The 20855-nt window shown below is 41.0% G+C and overlaps 1 protein-coding gene across 2 annotated transcripts in view; it reads left to right on the top strand.

Annotated features, from left to right (window-relative positions):
* MCTP2 (multiple C2 and transmembrane domain containing 2) overlaps positions 1-20855 on the top strand; it is a gene marked incomplete at both ends in the record, with an annotated part of 102777 nt that overhangs the window by 14511 nt on the left and 67411 nt on the right. For both annotated transcript variants that reach the window (XM_080626664.1, XM_080626665.1), the window contains 6 exons: positions 4558-4700; positions 5511-5587; positions 6755-6866; positions 8903-8938; positions 17261-17425; positions 19239-19369. In XM_080626664.1, coding sequence (XP_080482790.1) covers positions 4558-4700; positions 5511-5587; positions 6755-6866; positions 8903-8938; positions 17261-17425; positions 19239-19369 — 664 coding nt within the window. The remainder of the gene's footprint in view (positions 1-4557; positions 4701-5510; positions 5588-6754; positions 6867-8902; positions 8939-17260; positions 17426-19238; positions 19370-20855) is intronic.

The raw sequence follows: 20855 nt of genomic DNA on the forward strand, positions 1-20855 counted from the left end.
CCCAGCCATTTCACTACAAGAATATAGTGGTTTTCCACTTAAAAAGAAAAATGCGTGTTCCATTTTAAAATGTCTTTTACTCCTCGTTGTAAATAACTCCAGTAATTCTATTTCTAGGAAGACTTGAAGAAATGTATTCTTTACGTGCATATAAAAGAAATCCTTCATTTCCTTCTTCAGATTAAAATCTAGGTTTTAACCGAAACTTAAGATGGCCTAGATTATATTTCACACTGTTCTTTGATATTTTTCTCCAGGATTTTAAGGCAACTTGGTGGCTTTTTATTATTTATTTATGTAACGAGACTTGTTTCATATGCTACATTTCCAGTAAGTTTACTCCTGTAAAATAGTGTGTGGCTTGAAATGATATTTGGTCTTTCTGGTTTTGTTTTGTTTTGGTTTTGTTTGAATTAAGTCTGTAGTAGTATTACACACGGTTGATGTGATACATCTCTCAGTAGCTGCTAGAGGGCAGCAGTATCCATTTAAAAGCACCATTAACAGTTTCTTGGGCTGCTGAACCCTCTCCTGCTGCTGTGGCCCAGCAACTTTTGCTCACTGAAGCTACCTCACATTTTAGCTGATGGTTGGTCTGCCTGCACTGCTTACTTTTTAGTGTTAGAAAATAGAAGTAAAATACGTATTATGCAAATGAGCTCAAGGTAGCATCCCTGTTAGTGTGTGTGTTCTTTCTCTAATGGGAAAACAGGCCCAGCTGATGCAGTATCGTTTTTTAGAAGTCATACTTTCTTTTTACTCTTACTGGACTTTTCTTAAGCTAAAAAGTAGGCAGTCTTCTTTGGTTTATATGTTTTGTCCATGCATTTTACTGTGTGAGAACCTTCTTGTACTTGCATAACATTTAAGTTAACCTTAAAGCATTACACTTTGCCTTTCACACTAGAGAAGTATCTCAGGCTAACTTCTCAACTGACTTCAAGAATAATTGGTCTTCTTGGGTGACTCCCTCGACACTGGTACAGTTGATGGGACAGAGATGAACAGGTTCAGACCTTGCATGCCAGAGGAGCCTGGGTGCACGTGCTTAGAAGTTGCTGATTCGTTTGTCTGCAGTAGGAAACGGCTGCTACAAAGCTTTTTTAATGATGTGGTGTCTTCAGAAATTTATCAACTTCTGTTAATGTTTAAAGGAAAATTATAAACCAAAATCCTTCTTTAGATCAGCTCATGACTAAAATCACTAGGCTCTTCTGGCTAGGTTGTAGATTGTCTCTAATAAGTAGTTTTTTAACAGGTCCAGACATCTTTCTGATCTTGAATCTAGAAGGCTTCAAGCCTTGAACTCAAATGCAGTTAATTTGCAGTCTGTGCTATTCATCCCATCAGGTGCAGCTTGTCATCTAGCTTACTTCTCATTCTCTGTCTCCTTTATAACCTATTTTGGTTACCTGTGTACTATAAAGAAAACCAGGAATGGACACAGTGACCCAGGAGCTTCATCAACATCCCAGGAACAACTTGGGAGAAGCCTTTGTATCATCACCCCCATCGCTTCCCTCTTGGCCATCAGGTCTACCCCAGCTCCTGCCACGGAGCCCTGGTGTGTGCCAGCTCCTGCCACAGAGGTGAAGGTTTGTCTGTTTGCTGGCACAGAGATGTCAGCCCGTCATTTGTATGATCCGGGAGCCGCACTGCTGGCCCCTTTCCCCTTGCCTGCCTAGTTGAGATGTTACCCCTGTGACAGCCCAACAGGCGAGCGCCGCCAAAGCCCGCTCCCCACCGCAATTATTTTCCCTAACAATTAACACCGGTACTAACTTGACACCTTTCCCTTGTTTGGCTTTTGTAAACCATCATCCCTTTTTCTATTAATTCCTGGCATTAATATTTTCTTTCGCCCAAGTGCTGCCGCTCACCCGTGAAACAGTTTGAACATTATGTAGCTGTCAAGATAGCGAGGGATTACCCAGTGTGCCTTGCCGGAGTAAGTGACACCACTGAGGCCCCGCTTTGAGATGTTTATTTTGAGAGTAAGCTGACAAGCATGAAGGCCTGATCCCAGAGTGGCAATCTTATTTAATTAAAAGCCTCTTTTTATTATGGCTCTTTTTCCCCCCCTGTTTTTTATATATTTTAACAGAAATATTTATTAATATAAATATATACCCCTTTTATATGTGCATGTTTTTATGCAACAATATGTTTTTGTAGAAATGTATAGAAAATATAGAAATATATGTAAATAGGAAAACATTCTCATTAAATAGAAAGGAAGACATTATATATATGTGTGTATGTGTGTATATGTATATATTTATATGCATGTATAAAAGAATGATTGCTAAAGTCTGGCTCATGTGAGCAGTTCTGGGCAGCCCTTCCTCCTCTCTTTATTTTCCCTTACTATATAACAACCTGGAAAGATTTCAGAGCAGTAATGCAGTTGGGATGCTTGGAGTTTTATACTTGCAGCTATGGAACTTGCTGGCTGTTTGCTTTCTCTGCATCCTATTTTTCTCTCTCTGTTCAGTTTTTGCCCTTGCTCATGGGTTTTCTGTGCCAAAAGCAGATGAGTTATGGCCATAGACCACCTGCCTCCATCACCCTTTTTGCGCTTTCATTTCATCAGTTGTTTTCCTTGTCTCGGCTAGTTGTTATTTCATGCACAGAATAGGTGTGGACATTATTACTATTATTACTATTATTCCTAATAATGCAGCTCGCTCCTGATTATCCTGTAAATAAAAACCAAACAGTTTCTTCAGTTCTTTTTTTCTTCTGTTTTTTAGGAAAAAGGAGCTGGAAGAAACTAACACCAAACAGCCCAATTTCTAAACTTCTGCATCCTTGGAGGGCTACTGCCCGTGTTGTGTGGCCACAGTTTATCTGTGTGTTCCCACTCATGGAATGTGTACTGGTTTTAAGCTGTATACTTTATGTAAGAGCATAATCATAGTTCTGAGAAGTATTCTTGGGAAAGGTCTAGTCCTAAGCCATTGAAATGCAATGAGAAGCTGCCCTCTGACTTTGAATCAGGCCCTTATTATCCTCTCCTAGAGGAGAAGGAAAATAATTTCTTTTTAAGTTTGCAGCATTTTTTTTCCCCAAAAGGGGTTGATTTCAACCATTACTATGTAAGAAAAGGATCAGCTGCAGGTAATAGTTGAAAACCCAACTGATATTTTCCTTCTGTGCATCAAACAACCTTGATGTGCAGAATTAGCCAGGGCTCGACAGCTCTTCCCTTTTGAAATGAAACATAAGAAGAACTTTCTGTAAGTCCTAAAAAGTAAGTCTGTATGTTGCAGGAGCACAGTTCTTTACTGTGTAATTCTCAATAGATGTGGATATATAGCTATATTTCTTTTGATTCCAAGTATGTCTTCATATAACACTAATCAGAGCTTTGGATGTTTAAATATGGGGTTTTCGCATTCTCGCTGTTCACTAAACTACTGACAAGACTGAATATTGGTCTTATCCTGGGTTATCCTGCACTGCCATGCGCTTGTCAGCCAATATCTCGGTGGGAAGCAGGGAGGACAGGTTCAGATTAATTCTGGATGGGAAGTCTGGTGTAGGAGTCAGTCTTTTTCTGCCAGCAGCCCACCCTGCAGGCTAAGGGGCAGCCAGAACCCTTGAGTTAGCTGTTATTCTTCTAATGAAATGGAACTGTTAGGAGGGAAGTTTAATTCCAAATAGAAGGTATAATACAGAGAATATTGAATATGAGAGCACAGTGGCACTTGGGATCATGAATTGTATATGCTGCTCCACCTCAGTTTGGTTGGTGTTAGTGCAGATGCCACTGGTTTAATAACAATAATAAAGTTGATTCCCTCTTCTGTTTTCCTTTGACAGCTGCAAGTCTTTCTATTGCTGCTGAGTGGCATGAGCTTCACGCTCTGTCCATGGACATCTGCTCCATAAAAATAGGGACGTTATTGCCACGGCAAATTGTGCCATTTGGATTAAAAAACATGTTACCTGAATATTGTTGATCTTTACAGTGTTTATTCTGTGTGTGTGTTTTTTATGCTGAGCTGGTGAATAGCATCAGTGTGTTTTTCACTGAAACTTCACATTTAGTTTTAAGTAAGTTGGCGAGTCACAGCAGTGATGAAATCTTGTCGGGTACTTCAGCTATTGTTACTGGTTTCCTTGGAGCTCCTATCCAAGTTAAGATGCTTTTGAGCGTTGATCTTTTTATATATTCATAGTCACAGGATCGCATCTTCTCTCTTCCACTGTCTGTGGTGTTAGTTGGCTTGTAAAAGTCCTTCATCCCTGTTTCTGTTTGCTCTTTTCCCAAATTAAAATGTTAACTAACTAAAGACTAATTAATGTTCTTTAAGAATAATACACCAGAGATCAAGCAAATGATGAAGAATTTTTGTTGCCTGCTTTCAAACAACTTTCTGATTCTGTTCTATAGATTTCCTGTATGAACTAGGAATTTCTATATGGGTAATTAAGTATATGCATGTTTATATAAAACAAGTATCTACCATTTTTATCATTATTTATTGTTCTATGAAAATATAATTTAAGGTTGTGGGGACTTGCTAATCTATTTTTTATTCATTATCACAGGTACAAGTGACCCATATGTGAAGTTTAAACTAAATGGAAAAACTCTATATAAAAGTAAGGTAGTATACAAGAACCTCAACCCAGTTTGGGATGAAACTGTTGTGCTGCCTATACATAGCCTCGATCAGAAACTCTGGATCAAGGTAAGCTTTAAGTTTTGGTTTTTAGATTTTTGAAAGATCAATATTTTTTTTAAGCCGAGCTTCAGAAACGTATCGATTTTCATTCACTGCAGCAGCAGAACATAAACCACAATCCACTTTAAGAGTTCCAGCAATTTCAAATTAAAATGCACATATGTCTTTTCCAGATTTTACTCGCATGTTTTGCTTTCCATCTGCAAAAACCCATGTTGAAATAAAATTCCTTGACTGGATACTTTTTAAAGCTGTGGGAGCTAAATTCTGCTCGCTTTTACCCTGCTTATGCAAACTCAGTGAAACCAACAGCGGTTTCATAAGCACGTTTTAAGAGTGTAATTTGGCTGGGTTGAGCAGAATTATTACCTGGGATGCAGCCGTGACAAGTAGCAAAGCCTTTTCTCATTATGAGTAACGTTATAGTTACCAGAACCGCAAGCTACCAGTTGTGAGCACTAATTGCTAAAACATCTGTAGCCAGGAGTACCTGATTCCTGTGCAGCGTTTCATTGTGCGATCGAGCAGAGCATAATGGAACAGGCACCATCGGTAGCAGCACACATGTCTCTGTTTACATAATATTAAGGAGATACTTTCAAAATGCTTTTTAAATATTTAGTTAAAAATATAAATTAAAGCGGGGAGTTAGAAAATTATCCCTGAATATAAATATCCCTGAATAAAAAGCTAAGCTTTGATCTTTCAAAGACAAAATTGAACCGAAAGAGCTTAAAATATCTGTTCTTTTATCAACCGGGATAAAACTGGATTATGATGTAAAAATCAGATATATTTGTTTTATTTTGCTACCAGGTGTATGATCGAGATTTAACCTCTTCAGACTTCATGGGTTCGGCATTTGTAGCACTCACTGAACTTGAACTCAATAGGTAATATGTTTATTTAACTAAAGGTTATTAATGGAGCTTATTTGAGAAACAGGAAAATAATGAAGTGCTTTTGCTCTAGCTTGAAATTTATCTATTCAAGGAAACTTGTTTTGATAGAAGGGTGGGGAGCACATTTTAAAAGAAATCGCTTGAGATAAAAAGGTATGTATACAGGATTTATCCAGCGTTATGTACCAGCTTCAAATCCAACCTGGATGGAGCCCGGTTCAGCAGAAGGCGCCCTTTTCTTGTCATGTCTAGGAATAAGAGTTTCTATATGCATTATTGTTTAGGGAAGGCTACACCAGAATTATTTATGGAAGAAGAAGAAAGGGGGGAGAAGGTTGAGACCCCCTTGTAGCCCTACTTAACGTGGGGTGCCTTTTTCTGTGTGTAGCTGGGCTGGGGAGCAGTTTGCCTGTCTGTGAGCACCCTGTCTCCAGCCTCTTCTCCCACAGCCATCCATCCCCGCAGCAGCTGCATCTGGCCCTGATTTAGTGCAGACGCAAGCCGTGCTCCTTTTGTCTGCTGCTGCTTGGTCTCAATGTGGAGCTGGAAGCCAGGAATTCAAGTTTTAGTTCTCCCTTTTATACTCACTTGCTGTGCAACTGGTTTTTCTTGGGAGAAAATCGGTTCTTCCTGTGTGGGTCTATTGCAGCTCCCGTGGTTATCTGAGTTTCTAGAAACATTAAGGAATTTATCTGTGAGATAGTGCCATCAGCTAAAAATCAGCATCCCCATTTTCAGAGAGGGAACTGAGTCGTGGAGGGAGATTAAACGCAAGTAGAGATAAGGCAAGAATAAATATCTCCAGAGTCAAATTCCAGCCACTAGTGTTAGAAATTTCACTTGGATAACTTTCCCTGTCACTCTTCTTCTCCATGAAGTTGGGGTCGTATTAACTTAATTTGGTGTGTATCTGGATGTGGAGATTTATGAGTATTAAGCAATGCTATATGAACACTATGCTGAGTTATTGAAAGGGGGTTGTATTTTGTCAGAACTATGAAGAAACCCTTTAGATTTCTCATTTTAACATTTAAACTCAATATTAGGAATTTCAGACAAGAAGCTGAAATTTGCACAGCTCAGTGTGACCTTTAATAATCAACTTGAGTTAACTGGAGTCAATAATTGCACTTTTTTCCCCCCTTTTTTTTCTTGTAGAACTACTGAACAGGTTTTAAAACTGGAAGATCCCAACAGTTTAGAAGATGACATGGGAGTGATTGTGTTAAACTTGAGTCTAGCAGTCAAGCAAGGAGACTTCAAGAGAAATGTAAGTGGCTTTGGAAATCAAATTTATAGCTGGAATGTGGTTAGGGGGAAAGAGCTGGCATAATCTGATCTAGTGGGAAATGCCACCTTTATTTTCATCCTACAAAAGTCAATGCTGAAATCAAGATAGATCATAACTTAAGAAAACAGCCTTATATTTAACTGGGTAAAAGTTGTGTAGCCATCTGTAGCTGGATACTTCGTCTCATAGCTGTGATGTGCGCCATGGCAGTGCTGTCTGGATACCAGGTGTGTGATACCCACCACTGCAGTGTGCAGGTTGCTGAAGTGAATGTATGAACTATGCCTGCTGTGACTGCTATTCTAGAGCATATTGTTTTCTGATTTCCATCTCGGAGTTTAACACTTAAACCCAAATCAACCAACAACAAAAATGACAAAACAAACAGAAACTAAAATAAAAAAACCATCCCAACCATACTAAACTTATTTGTTTTTTTCTTTCTTTTTTCTTGTTTTTCTTACAATATAAATGTCTATCCATGTGAAATTTAAAAGCAGAGATTTGACGTTAAGACTTAAACCAGTCTTGCAGAGGAGCACACTGGGTGGAAGTAAGATACTGCTTATAAACCCCCTGATTTTTGCCACTGACAGTTTCTTGCCCGAGTTTAACTGAACTTGGCTCCTGGTGCTGAAATATGGTGCACTTAGTGATGCGAGAAACCCAGAAGAACCTGGGCAGAGGCTGGGAACACCATGACTGAAGCTCTTAGTTTTTGAATTTCAGGTCCTGCACAGGGAAGCTTTGTTTTTAGCTTTTAAGACTCCTACTTTAGTATCTTACACAGAGTGTAAAGCATACCTGTGTTGGTGAACTCATCCTGTTCCTGGCCAGCAAAAGCAGGATTTACTTGGACTGGCTTTAAAACCAGAACTAACTTTAACTATATGTAATACATATGTAAAGAGAAAATATTCCTGCAAGTCTCCTATATAGTCTAGTATGAAAGTTCGTGTTTACAGCACATTATTGAATTATAGGTATGGAATTCCAGTCTAAGTGAGATTATTTATAGAAACATAAATGTTTCAAGGGGTTGGAAAGCAAAATAAGAAAAGCTAATGTGGGATGTCTGTCATTCATTATTCATTTTTCAAATAGTTGCTTTTTTGAATATTGTAAAATCTCAATATTAAAATAATTGTAGTTGTTTGTAACTCAACATGTGATTACTTAAAAGCTTAATAACACCATTCAAAACACTATTATGGTATTTATATATCTATATTATGAGATTGCTTTGATCTGGGATGTGAATTCTCTCTCTAACCTGTACAAGGGAGATTGTTGGCACGCATGTCGCTGGATTGCAGGAAGGGGTAAAGCAAAGACAAAAAGTTTCTTTAGCAAAAAAAGCAGTTTAGGGGAAAGAGCCTCAGGAATTCTTCTAGGGTTTTTAGGAAGGCATGGCCTAATATGGACCTAACCAGTGAGGCAGCAAATACATTGGTTTAAAGTAGTAGCTTTTGGTACTCTTGGGTGCTTAGTTAACGTTCCGAGTGCAGATGATAGAGTTGGGTGCACACTGTAAGTTTTTTTAAAGACAGTGTTTTAAGCCCTCATATCTCAAATGCAGATTGCTCAGCCATTTCCAGTGGAATCGGAACAGTGAAATGGCTCTGTCTACATTAGCACTTAACAGTAAGATGATTTTTTTTTTCCATTTCTAAATTAGCCTACTGTAGAACCAGATGGCACCAAAAGTATAAGCTATGTGTCTTACTAATGGCTCTGGGTCCTTCCACTTTTTATTCTTGATGACTTCTTTTAATTTCCTCTTTTTTGGTGCAGTGCAGGTATTTTGAGTTTTGGCAGTTGTTATATTCCATGAGGGAGGGGAGGCAGATGAATACAGTCATAGTTCCAGCCCCCTACTCAGTAATAAGCTTTTCTAACACGTTTTACAAGCTGTTGTTTGAATTATTTTACTAACCTCTTTCTCCATTTTACTCCTCCTCTGTTTCTTCTCTCTGGCTTCTCTTTGGTGCAATGGTGTGGGGACTGATGAATAGAGGTGGTCAAGTCGGAAGAAGCGAACTTCATCCAAGGTAATCCATATTTTTTTTCTCTTAAAAAAAAAAAAAGTCCCCTCCCAAAACTCTGTGCCCTCTCTGAAACAGAAAAGGTAAACATGGGAAACTCAGAAGTACAGTTGCAACCTGTCTTAATGTGGTGTGATACCCTTTGCTTCAGCTTTTTTTCCCAATGCAATGAGAAATAGCTGCTGTTTCCTTAGTGTGGGTGCTATGGTAGCATCTGGGAGCAAGCGAGAGTAAGACCCTATTCTGTAAAGAGCTGTAGAAACAGATAAAAACTGTCTGTACTGAGGAAACGAGTAAAAATTCAACCAAACAAAGGAGCTGTGTAGAAGATTTGAGTTGCTTAAGGATATCCAAAAGGTGGCTGGTAGTTGGTACTGGAGTGGAGCATGGGTCTCCTGGATCCCCGTCAAATTGTTTGGTTTTCTTCTCGGAACGGGAGGAATTTTGTGAGGCAGTATTTCTTCTGTTTGCTCTGTGGATTTTGAAATTCCTTTTGTATTTGGGATGGAGACCAAGCACGGGATTTTTCATTACCAGCAATGTAAAAGGATTTCCAAGATTTGTGTGTTGCTACATGTCTACACAACTTGCTTCCTTCGGTCTTCTGTAGTATCCCTGCAGGCTTCCACTACTTTTATATTCCTGTACTGTCCTGTTTTTGCATTACATTTTAATTTGTTTGGGAAGCAGACTGTAGCTTTCTATTTGTTGTGTAAAGCTTTAATTTGCTATTGAGTAAATAACAATAATCTAGAGGCTGCAGGCCCCAGTACACAGCTCGAGAGCTGTGCAGTCTAACTCTCTGAAAAGCAGAATTTGGCTCTTACAAGAACAAATGTGCATCTTGATATTTTCCCCTCTATAACATTGCTGTGTGCCTAAATAAATTGCATAATTAACCTCCTCTTGTTTGATTCAATACAACTGTGGTGTGCTACGTAGAGGAGCCAACCCTCTCAGGTATTGTGCCAGCAAGTATATTTTTGTCAACAGAAGAAGTACAAAGTACAGCCCTTGGAGCTGGACGGGAGCTCAGTGAGCCCTGGTCCTGGGGTGTCACAGCCCTTCCCTTGGCACTCAGCACAGAGAGCTGCCACGTGTCCCTGAATGCTGTGTGACAGAAAGTGATGGAATAATTGAGCAGCTCAGCACTTTAGCTCTTAACTAAAGCTCGGGAAATTACTGTGCCCTCAATCAGTGTAGCTTGATCCCCCTTTTTCTCATGCATGCACACACAGCTGTCTCCTGACGCTGGTTGGCTTTGGGTCTTGGCAAAGGGAGCCAGGTTTTTAAACTCTGGTCCTTTTTGTTCAGAATAGCCAAACTTCTGTCTTGGTTACTGTCATTGGAATATTTTTTGTTGTTGTATGTTATATCTCATTGCATTTTCAATCATTTTCTTATACATGGGTCTTTGGACCTTTTGCTGTAAGCCCTTCTGGCAGGTTGCTCAGGTGCCAACTGGCTTGTGCCTTAACATCTTTTAAAGTAAATTTGAGAGATGGTGAAGCATGGTAGTGGTTTAGGAGACATGAAAGTATTGTTTCAAAGAAGAGGGAGAAAAAAGCTGCAACCCTGTGCTCTATTCTGTTCCAGTCACTAGAGGGTAGGAGAGCTTCAGTTCTTCTTAGAGAAGACACAGTTCATACTCCTGTGTGATCTCTAAAGAAAAACTCTGTGACCATCCAAAGGCAGTAAAAACCGTTTCCCAGCATGCGCTGGAAAAGTCTGACAAAGCAGTATTTCCTAGTTTATTGATTCTGCTATTGCACTAAACCACTAGTACTGTACATCAATAACCATCTTTAGTTAGGAAACTCTGGTCTGTGGAAGCAGTACTAGCAGTTTGTGGCAGAACATAAAGGCTAGAAAGAAAAATTGTGTGCATGGGGAATATAGGTGTCTAGGGAAGGCACAAGAGGTTATGGAAGAATAGCCAGAGTGTGTGATGGGGTAGAAAACAATGTTGCTGGACAAGATAAAGATACAGGAATAAGGGGGCAGGGGAAATGGAGAGAGCTCTCTAACGGATACACAAACTCGTCTCTTTTTTCGGCTGCTGAGCTGGCTCTGGTTGTTGCAGGGGAAAAGGCCATATACTTTCCATTTTTGCTGCTGAGGCAGATCTACATTTTACCTCTGTAGGTTTAGGCAAATGAAACTGTTTGAAACAGTTTTCCTGGGTGTTTTGTGCTGAACTATAGCTGACCTCTACTGTAATATTGACCTTTTCTTCTACAAATACAGGCAAAATGACTTATGTTAAGGATGGACAAAATGAATGTAACTTCCACAGCTGTTTCTTAATCTGCATTGCCTGTATAAAAGAAATCTGCTTATACTCGAATTTGACCATTTTATGTTATCTTAGTGCAGATTTGGCACATTGGTGTCCTAAATCAGTCTTTTCACGCTAATCATGGGATTCTTGCTGCCTTCCCAGATTCACCCCAGATGCTTAGTACGTTGATGGCATTAATACTTGTTGCAACTCCATGTCACTGGTGAAAGGGGTTCATGTGGGCTGTCGTAGATAGTGTACACTCTTTGTGCGTGTACTCCACACTCGCTTACTTTTTGAGGGTAAAACTACATTTTCAGACAACACTGAAAGCAGCAGCACAAGATTTCCAGTCTAGTTCTGGTTGTTTCACAGTCATTACAGACAGTATGCAGGAAGGACTTCAGCATGTCTTTTAAATCATTTTGGCGCAAGAGCTGTTGAACTGGATGATTCAGCTATCTGTTGATTACACATTGTATATTTTTTCATTGCTGCTAGAAGGGAATCATCACACATTTGTGTGAACTCCCAAGACATGGGCAGTGCATTCAGATCCCTCATTTTTCATGGGAGCTGAGAAATAGCATTGTCCTCTGTGGGAGCTGTCTGCAAGAGTGCAGCATTCTTCTTTCTCTCATGGAGGGTGGCATTGCAAAGGGAAGAGGATACTGTTAGGCAGCATTAATATTCACACACATGTATGTGTATTGGCAAGCTCTCCCCTCTTTCCTGTCTCTCTTTCTGGGGTGCAAAGGGAGTTGGTAGCCATCTCTGCTGGAGCCACACATGCCAATGCTCAGTAGCCTTGTTTGTCCTGAGTGGCTTGAGTCTCACCCTGAGTGCCCCACATATTATTTCCAGCATTTGTACAGCTGAATAACCTTTATGTGTTGAACATTTATGAAGCAAATAAGCAGGTTTGCTTGGGGTGGATTGACCCGCAGCAGTTCAGTCCTGAAACAAAAGCGACACAATTGCCACCTTGATAGCCTAAGCTGATTGAATAAATTGGCTGAAAGGCTGACCGGACTGAAGTGCTCCTCAACATCTCATCACAGGGGAAAATCCCTCACTCTCCTGTTTTTTCCCTCTGTGTGGGCTGTTAGGTTTCATTTTTGTCTGCCTCATTGTATTTGGCTTTCTCCACAATACCCCATGGGCAGCGACGCTTCCATGGAGCAGACGCACTCGGTTGCCACAGGGTCATGCATCGCGGTGGCAATCTCGTGTTGGTTCACTTGCCTTTCTCGCTGCCCTCTCCTCTTTCCCAAGGGGAGACTGCCTCTGCAAAATGGTTTCTCTGCCTAATGAGGAGAGGTCCAAAGAGTCTTCCTATTTGTGTGTTGTTGTTTTCTCAAATGGCCCAGTTTCAGCGCTGACCTCTTCACAGGGTTTGCAGCAGGCTTTCTGTTGTCCTGTCTCATCCTTTTAAATGAAAGATGTGAGAGATAGGCTTGCTTCACACTTGGCCACCTCACCGTGTCATTTAAATGTACAATTTTTCCGCATCTCTTTATTGCTTCAAAAACAAGTTTGAACTTGGGGCATGTATGTGTGTGTCAGGAAAAGAGACAGATTTGAAGGCAGGCCTGATGCACCAGAGGGGATTTGCTGGGTGCCTAGAAAGGGAGATTATATACAAATGGTGTTATCAGGGAGATGGGTGCTCCTAAAGGATTTTTGTGAAGCTGGGTCAATGAGCTGGTTCTTTCCCCTCCAAAGCTCTGTCATTCTCACTCATCTCCTGTATTTGGCTCTGTGAAGGCAGAATAGAGACCAGAAAATAATATAAAAACCTAAAAGTTTGTGTGAGAAGCTTTTATATTCATTTTGAAACCAGGAACTAGATTCTGAAAATGGTATTGTGAGCACTGACTTCTAATTTTCCTGGTCAGAGACATGGGTGGTTACTGAGCAAATGTTCTTTCTAGGCAGTAGGGAGATGAACCGTCATCTGTTCCTTATGTGGCAGGGTCCTGCTCTATGACCAGGCCATACTTTTATTTCAGAGAAGATTACTCGTTACTTACCTGATGTTGCACAGTCCCTTAGTCTGCAGCAAACACGGGCTTTTAAAAACATGTATTTTGTTTTTTAGGGTAAAGCTTTCTGGATTCTTGTGCTTATTGTTTTCTTTCTGGCTGGCTTGTCTGAAGGACGTTTCCTGTTCAGATTTTTATCCATTTTGCAGCAGTGACCTTTATGGTATCACTAGTTATTTGCACACAGAGCCCAGCCAAAATCAGAGCTCTGTCTGGAGACAACCGCTCAGATTCTGGTCTCGAGGCTATCTTGATTTCAGAAGTGATTGGGGAGGCCAGGAAGGAATAAGCAAACTTGTCCAGTGTTTTGAGCTTGCTATATATGCCGACTTCCATCATAAAGTGTGTGTTTCCTGATTTCCAGCCGTATAGCCTGATCCTAGCTTCAGACATCTTTTCTGTACCTCTGCAAGGCACTTATACTTTGGTCTGGGATGTAGCCAGAGTGTGAGCTGGCTGACTGCAAAGAGTTTATAGGAAAATATAGCAGGAGAGGCCTGAAGGACCTGGCATCCAGTCTGCGAGCACAGCTGGAAAGAACTTGTGTGCAGCAGCAGGAGGAGCTGAAGGACCCAAATGCAGAGGTGTCTGTAGCCTGCGAGGTAACAGGGAAAGGGAAGAGCTGAATGGATAAAAACACGTTAAAATTGTCACTGATTAAGCATTTGTGTCCTTTTCTGGCTAAATCAGACAAGGGCTTTGACTTTTCTGGTCTCATTGTGAAGGCAGGTTAGCGTAGTGATGGCTGGAGGGGAGGGAGAGTGTTTGGTGTGTTTCTTTCAGTGCTTGTTTTGCCCTTGGACTAATCACTGCACTTCCTTGCGCTCTGCTCTGTAATAGTTTTGCCAACTCAGAGGGAGGCTGTGAAGTTTAATCAATTAACTCTGTGTAAATCAGTTTGAAACAAGTAGGTGAGGAGTATCAGAGAGGAGGTAAAACTTCTAAAACAAACAATGTAATATAATTTTCTTGTCACCTGGGAGGTATTTTCCATAGTGCAAACTTCCCCAGGCAACAGTAAGTTTGACTCATTGATGGTTCAGGTCTGTGTGTCTACCACACATCTGGGTTTCCCCAGATGTGCTTCCTTCCAGAAACTGTGAGTGGAATCTGAGACACTGCCTGTTTCGCTGGGATTTCCACCAGGGTGGTCAGAGGAACAGCCTGCCAAATACCTGGGGAGGCTGGAGAGGTGGCCACAGAGCATGCACAGAGCGGTTCTTTGCTGCGTGTGTAGATGATAGAAGGTATAGAAGACATGCCAGACCTGCTGAGAACACACTGTGGGAATGACCTGGGCATGTCCAGGAAATCTGAAGCATTCCTAACGTGATTCCTAACGTCTTGCAGGGGCAGGGGGCAAGCAGCCTTCTGTGCTGCTCTGTTTGGAGAGAGGCTTTAGAATGGTGGCAGAGCTGGGTTCAGGGAGGTAGGAAGCAAACTGCAGTCATCCAGCCTGTGTCGAGGTGCTGTAGATCAGCACTATGCCATAAACCAATTGCAAACACCTTGGCTTCTTTAACCAGTGTGATGCTCTGACGTGATGCTCGATCTCATCCAGAAGGTCCTGTTAGCTGGAGACCAACATGCCCCTCTTCCGAGATGAGCACAGGATGCTTTTGCAGCTGCAGAGCCATCCGGAAAGGGAGTGCAAGAGGCTGTTTGCTAGGGGCCACCTGTTTTGGAAGGTCAGAGTTGATGCATTGCAATATGCTTTAGTGATGGTGAGCTGCAGGTGCTGATTTTTCCCAGGACTGTGTGGAATCAGGGCTGGTTTGGGTACCTCCCAACAGTCCTTTGAACTGTCAGGTCAGTGGATAAAAGGATGGGGTTATTATGTGTGTTACAGAGCTTGGGTAGGAAGGCCCCCAATGCAGAGTGACTCCCTAAAATACTGGAGTGGTTAATAAATGAAAAGTACCCAAATTTAATTTGAGAACTGAGCGATAACAACTGTCTTCAGTGTTCAGGCTGGAAGCTTTGAAGAGAACTGGATGCTTTGTTTTTAAAAGAAATTGTAATGTGGATAATAAACTTTGCCTGATTTTTTTTTTTTTTTTTTGTTGTTGAACTAACATCAAATACCTCTTCCTCCTCTGAGGAAGGAGCTTAGGGGGAGGGAAAATCCTTGGTCCTAAAGCAGCAAGTACATCACATCAAACATGACTATGTTAAATACTAAAATGTTCAAAGTACAACTGAGATAGATAAAGGCTTTGATGGGAAGTGGATATTTCCCAGGGACATTACAAGCAATAATCCAGATGTTATGGTGTAATGCAATGAGTGTCCATGGATAGATGGGGAGCTCAAGCCAAGCAGCGCCTGCTGTAGGCCTTAGCCCTCCACTCCCATGCTGTTACGCCATATGGAAGCAATCTCCAGGCCCCCTTAATAGCCAGCTTTGGATTCCATTTTCACAGGGCTCATACAGCTAAGTGGAGCTGTTTTATGGACAAGTTAGATAGAAGCCTTTCCAAGATAAACATCCAATTCGAAATTAGGACATACCAAGCTGCAAAATTATTTTAGGGCATATTTCATGGAAGCACTGCCATTTTTCTAAGGCGATTGCCAGACTGTAGAATGCCCTTTGATCCCTTGTGGACATTACTCCCTTCTTTATAAAAAGGATTTTGAAATAGTTGCAGTGTTTAGGGAGGAATATATCTGCTGGGACTTTGAAGTATGTCCATGGGAACTGTCATGCTTTAGCTTTTTGGCCTAAAAGACGAACTTTACAAAAAAATATATAAAAAAGAAATTACATTGCAGCTGGATTTGTGAATCAAAATCTCATTTTCTTTTTAAAGGTAGGAATTTTTAACCAGTATGCCAGGAAAGCCAAACGGGGTGTTTAAATAGAAGTATATTAATATGCCTGTGGGATTCAGAGTTGGGTATTTTAACCAGTAAAAAGCAAGTAAAAAACTTTGTGAGTCCACCACCCATGATTTAAGAATTTTGTTGCTGGGTAATTGATCCATAAAAAGTAATCTTCAGACATCAGGTGCTTTTGCAGTCATTTTATTTAGCAACAACATTTCTTACTTGCTTTTAAAGCTAACACGTCCTGTTTTAAAGTGACTTGTGAAATCTTCTCCTCCGTCTTGCTCCCACCTGTATATGACATGATTGAAGCTCCCAAGTGTGGCGAGTTAAAAGTTGCTTCATGAGAATAAAATATGGCAGGGTTTTTACTGCTAAAAGAAAAGCATAGCCTTGAGTTTTAATGCTTCCAGCTCACTCCCTCCAAATAAAGGCCTATTTAATCATCGTCTGTCCAACAAAATACTGCCAGTTAGCAAACTGTTAGCGCAGCCATGCTATGTAGGATGAAGCTGCGAAGGTAACAAATGTGGCTACCAGGTAACCATAACTCCAGATAAAGAGCCTGGTGGTTTTTTCAGCAGGCATCAGTGGTTTTGATTCGTGAGCTGTGTTTCTGGAAGCAGGAGCTGCAAAGCAGGCAAAGAGCTAATGGGGATGACAGCGGTTGAGTGATTGAGGAGGTGGAAGATGCGTGTTCAGCCTTTCACCTGGCCATAGGCTTTATGACTGTGGGCTGTCTCCCTGGGAAGAACAGACCTGCGTTTTATGGATGTAGATGGAGACATTTAAGAGTTTACTTTAGTTTTTCCCCCTCTTCTACCTCTCCTCCCCATCACCCTCCTGTGTCTTTCTCTGAGCCAAGCTAACAGATTGCTTTCAACACTCGAGGCCTGCTCTTGCCAAAGCTCAGCCAGGTTAGCTGAAGTCGACTTCTGTGGTGGTTTAAGCTAACCCTGCTGTGATTTTTGTGCTGATGCTTAGTACTGTCCCTTCAAGGGGCCAGCCATGGTGCAGTATAGGCAGAAAATCCACAGCATCCTACTGCTCTCCATTCTCTGTACTCCTAGGGGTACCTAGGAGTACCACTATCACTTCTGGTACTTTTATACCATAAAAATGTGGGGTTTGTTTGGGTATATGAATATTTCATGTTGCTGATTTGCTTTTCAGGCGAGTTTCATGCGGAGCGCGCGACTCTCTGATTCCTTGTGTAAGAACCAGTTATGGAACGGACTGGTCACCATCACTCTCCTCGAGGGAAAGAACATCCCTGGAGGGGGCTTGGCAGAGATTTTTATTCTCCTTAAACTGGGAGATCAAAGATACAAGAGTAAGGTAGGTATTAAGGCTGAAGGCAATAAGGTACTTGGTGTTGCTTTTACCAGTGTGGCTACCTCAGATGGAACTGTTCTTGAATCTCTTTTATATAAGTGAGATCAAATTCAGGACATCAGATCAGGGACATTAACATTTAACTAATATGTTTTACGTGCCAATATTGAAATAAGAAGGTAGAAATATTTTGTGTATCTGGTTTTGTGCATTAAACACACTCATCATCTTGATGGATGTTTGCCATTAATATGAAATGAAATAAAGCTATGTGCATCACACATGTTTTGCTCTCTGCCAATACAGAAGTTAGGTTTGCAATGTTAGGTATGCTGGAAAAGCAGACCTGAAATGGTTCTCAGTGCAGGGGAATTATTACTATTATTGCTATTATTATTTTCAATTTAAAACACCTATCTTGAACAGTGTTATGTATAGCAGAACCCACACCCGTCCCCTAAACACACAGAATATTCCATGCTTTTGATTTTCATTTTTATTCTTCTAGGCTGTGTTTACTTGTATCCAGTACCACTTCATGGGAATCTAAGAAATGGATGGGGTTCCTAGAGATATGCATTGCATGTCCCACGTCTAATAAAGACAGAGGCTCTAATTATAAAATAGTATTCTGTTGTGAAAGCATGTGTTCTGCATGTCATGAACTGGAAGCATGGAGGCAGGAGGTGGAGGAGGAGGAGGAAACAAACCCCCTCCTGTACAAGATGTACAGAGCAAGTTCACAGAACATAACCTTCAGATGTAGGCTCATCTGAAACCTGCTCTCTGTCCCCCACATCAGGCCTCAAACCAAGGTCATGATAGAATGTTTTTATTTAGAAAAGTAGCTTTGAGAAATAGCAAATGGGTTTGTTATTTTAGAATAAATATACGTTATTCCAGTTAAGATCCCTTTTTATTCTTCTCTTTAATGGTCCGTAGCCTGGGCCATGAATCTGCAAGACTGCACTGTTTGCAGTCGCAGAAAATTAAGAAGGGGGGGTCAAGTACAATGTTGCCTTCAGTGGGTTAATTGCTTAGTATTTCTGTCTGGGGTCCAGCAAAAGTTGGAGACTGCTGCTTTTACACCCTAATAACTCTTCAGATTGGCAGTACTTCACATCCTTTCCTGGAGTTTATTCAATTTATGAAGTACAATCTCTCGTGGTCCAGAAAAGCAGACAAGATGGGAGAAATCTCAGTCATGGTCCAGCTAATCCTATCTCCTGTTCTCTCAGTGGTCATGCTGATATTGATGTTGGGTAGTGTAGTGTGATACGAATTGCAAGTGATTTAAGTCCCAATCCAGTGAATACTCAGAGTAATCTGAACACATGAACAATCTCACCAAACTCAGAGGGACGATTTACAGATCTCAAATTAACTGGATGTCAGTAATTTCAAGGCTGCTCCTTCTTTGCCTACATCTTAACATTGAAGGGTAAAAAATACTGGTTTAGGTTCCTTCATTCATTCAAACCTGTTTTTAGGTGGTTGTCCTCAAAAGGCTTTTTCTTGGTTTCTTCCCGTGTGTGATGTTGAATAACCACCACAGTCCACTGTAAGTGAAGATGGTGGATCCACTGTGCATTCATTCATGTTACACTTGCATATTTATCATTATTGGGAGAGAAGAAAGAGAGTCTTTAAGGAAAATAAGGCTGCCCGTGATGGGCTGGGGAGCTTTGGTTGGAATGAGCTTAATACTTGATGCCCTTTTATCCAGCCTTGTTCTTGTAGAAGAAATGATATGTGCTTTACTGTGGAAAAAAGTACCATTTAAGAAAAGTAAATATTATAACTGCATGTTTTCTAGACACTGTATAAGAGTGCAAATCCTCAGTGGAGGGAACAGTTTGATTTTCACTACTTCTCTGACAGGAAGGATATGTTGGACATTGAGGTCTGGAGAAAGGATAACAAAAAGCATGGGGAGCTTTTGGGAAGGTAAGGTGGTTTTTTTTGTTTGTTTGGTGGTTGTTTGTTTTGTTGTGTGATTTTGGTCTTTTGGAGTATTTTTTTGTGTGTTTTTGGAGGGGGGTAAGTACAAAAGATAATGTGGGTTTTATTATCATTAAAATCTATTGATCAATTAAAAAGACCAAACCCTAGCATCATACTTTGCTTCTTTCCTCAGTTCAATCATATCCAGATGCCTCTGCAAGAGTATGTTTATTAAAACATATTAATAGGTAATTGATAAGCCACGACCTGAATGCAGAGACACCCAAGCTGACTTTGCACATGCTGGCTGTATAATCCCAGATCCCATTGGAGCTCAGCGGCAGCCATTGCCAGGAGAGCTGGTAGCAGTGCAGAGGCAGTATCTGTTTGTGTTGCAGGGTGATAGTGCTCCAGATCCCACTGTGCTCTTCAGGGCTGATTTGAGGCTTCAGGCTGGTGGCACCTCAGGGATCTTTGTGCTCCTTTTGAGGGCGGCACTGGTGTACCTTTCTTCTGTTTACACTTGGATGGTGTGTTCTTGTAACCTTGTTTACCTGTAGGTCCTGTTACCTGGGCTTGCTTCATTCAGTTAATCTCTTTTTCATTGCCACAGAGGACTGATCTCTGTGGGTTTGGTGCCCCACACTGTTGCACAAGCTCCTGTTTCAGACCTTGTTTTTGGGAGCAGCCTCAGGTGATTTGCACATCTCCTGGCTGATTTAGTCCCACAGTATTATTCCACTATAGCTTCAGCTTCTCAAGTAATGCTCTTATGCTGCATTAGCAAATGAGACTTTTTGTGGGTTAGCAGTCAACCTTTTATTTTAAATTTGAATTGGACTAGAATATGATTCCTGCTCTTACGCCCTGCTGTTTCCCTTCCACTCTAACTCCATAATACAACAGTATTAGTGCAGCCTTGGTTTCCTGGTAGTGACAGTATATTCTTTTGGCTTGCAGTATTGTCATCTAGAACCATGTCCCGAAACTGCATCTGCACAGTTGGCTACATGCAGCAGCTCCAAGAGCCCTATAATTTACTGGAGCCCCTTTTGGGTTATCTGTGAGCCCCTGTGCTTATCTGTTTGCAGGATCAATGCCACAACCTCTAAATTCTCAGGGGCAGGTTGTTTGCTGTTCTCACCTGGCGAGGGTTTCACAACTTGCAGACTAAATAACAGTAACACATAAGAACATTCTTTTACTTTAAGCATTCAAATAGTTTGAAACTATTCACTGAAAAGAACAATGCCCTTTGGCTCTACAAATGCTTGTGGTTTTGCAGAGCAGGAAATGCTTTCTGGCTGAATGCTGCTGCTCATCGCGTGGAGAAGTGGCTGAAGATGAATCTGTTCCTTCCATTCTCACAGTTACTTTTATTACTTCTGATATTCTTTTTAGAGTTAAGAAATGTAGTAGTGTTTGCCTCTGTTCAGCCTCCCTGATGCTGGAACAATTCTTCCATAGTCTTTTTCCCTCTCTTTATTTT

The sequence above is a fragment of the Psittacula echo genome (genome assembly GCF_963264785.1).
Source record: "Psittacula echo genome assembly, chromosome: 10".
NCBI classification, from domain to species: Eukaryota; Metazoa; Chordata; class Aves; order Psittaciformes; family Psittacidae; genus Psittacula; species Psittacula echo.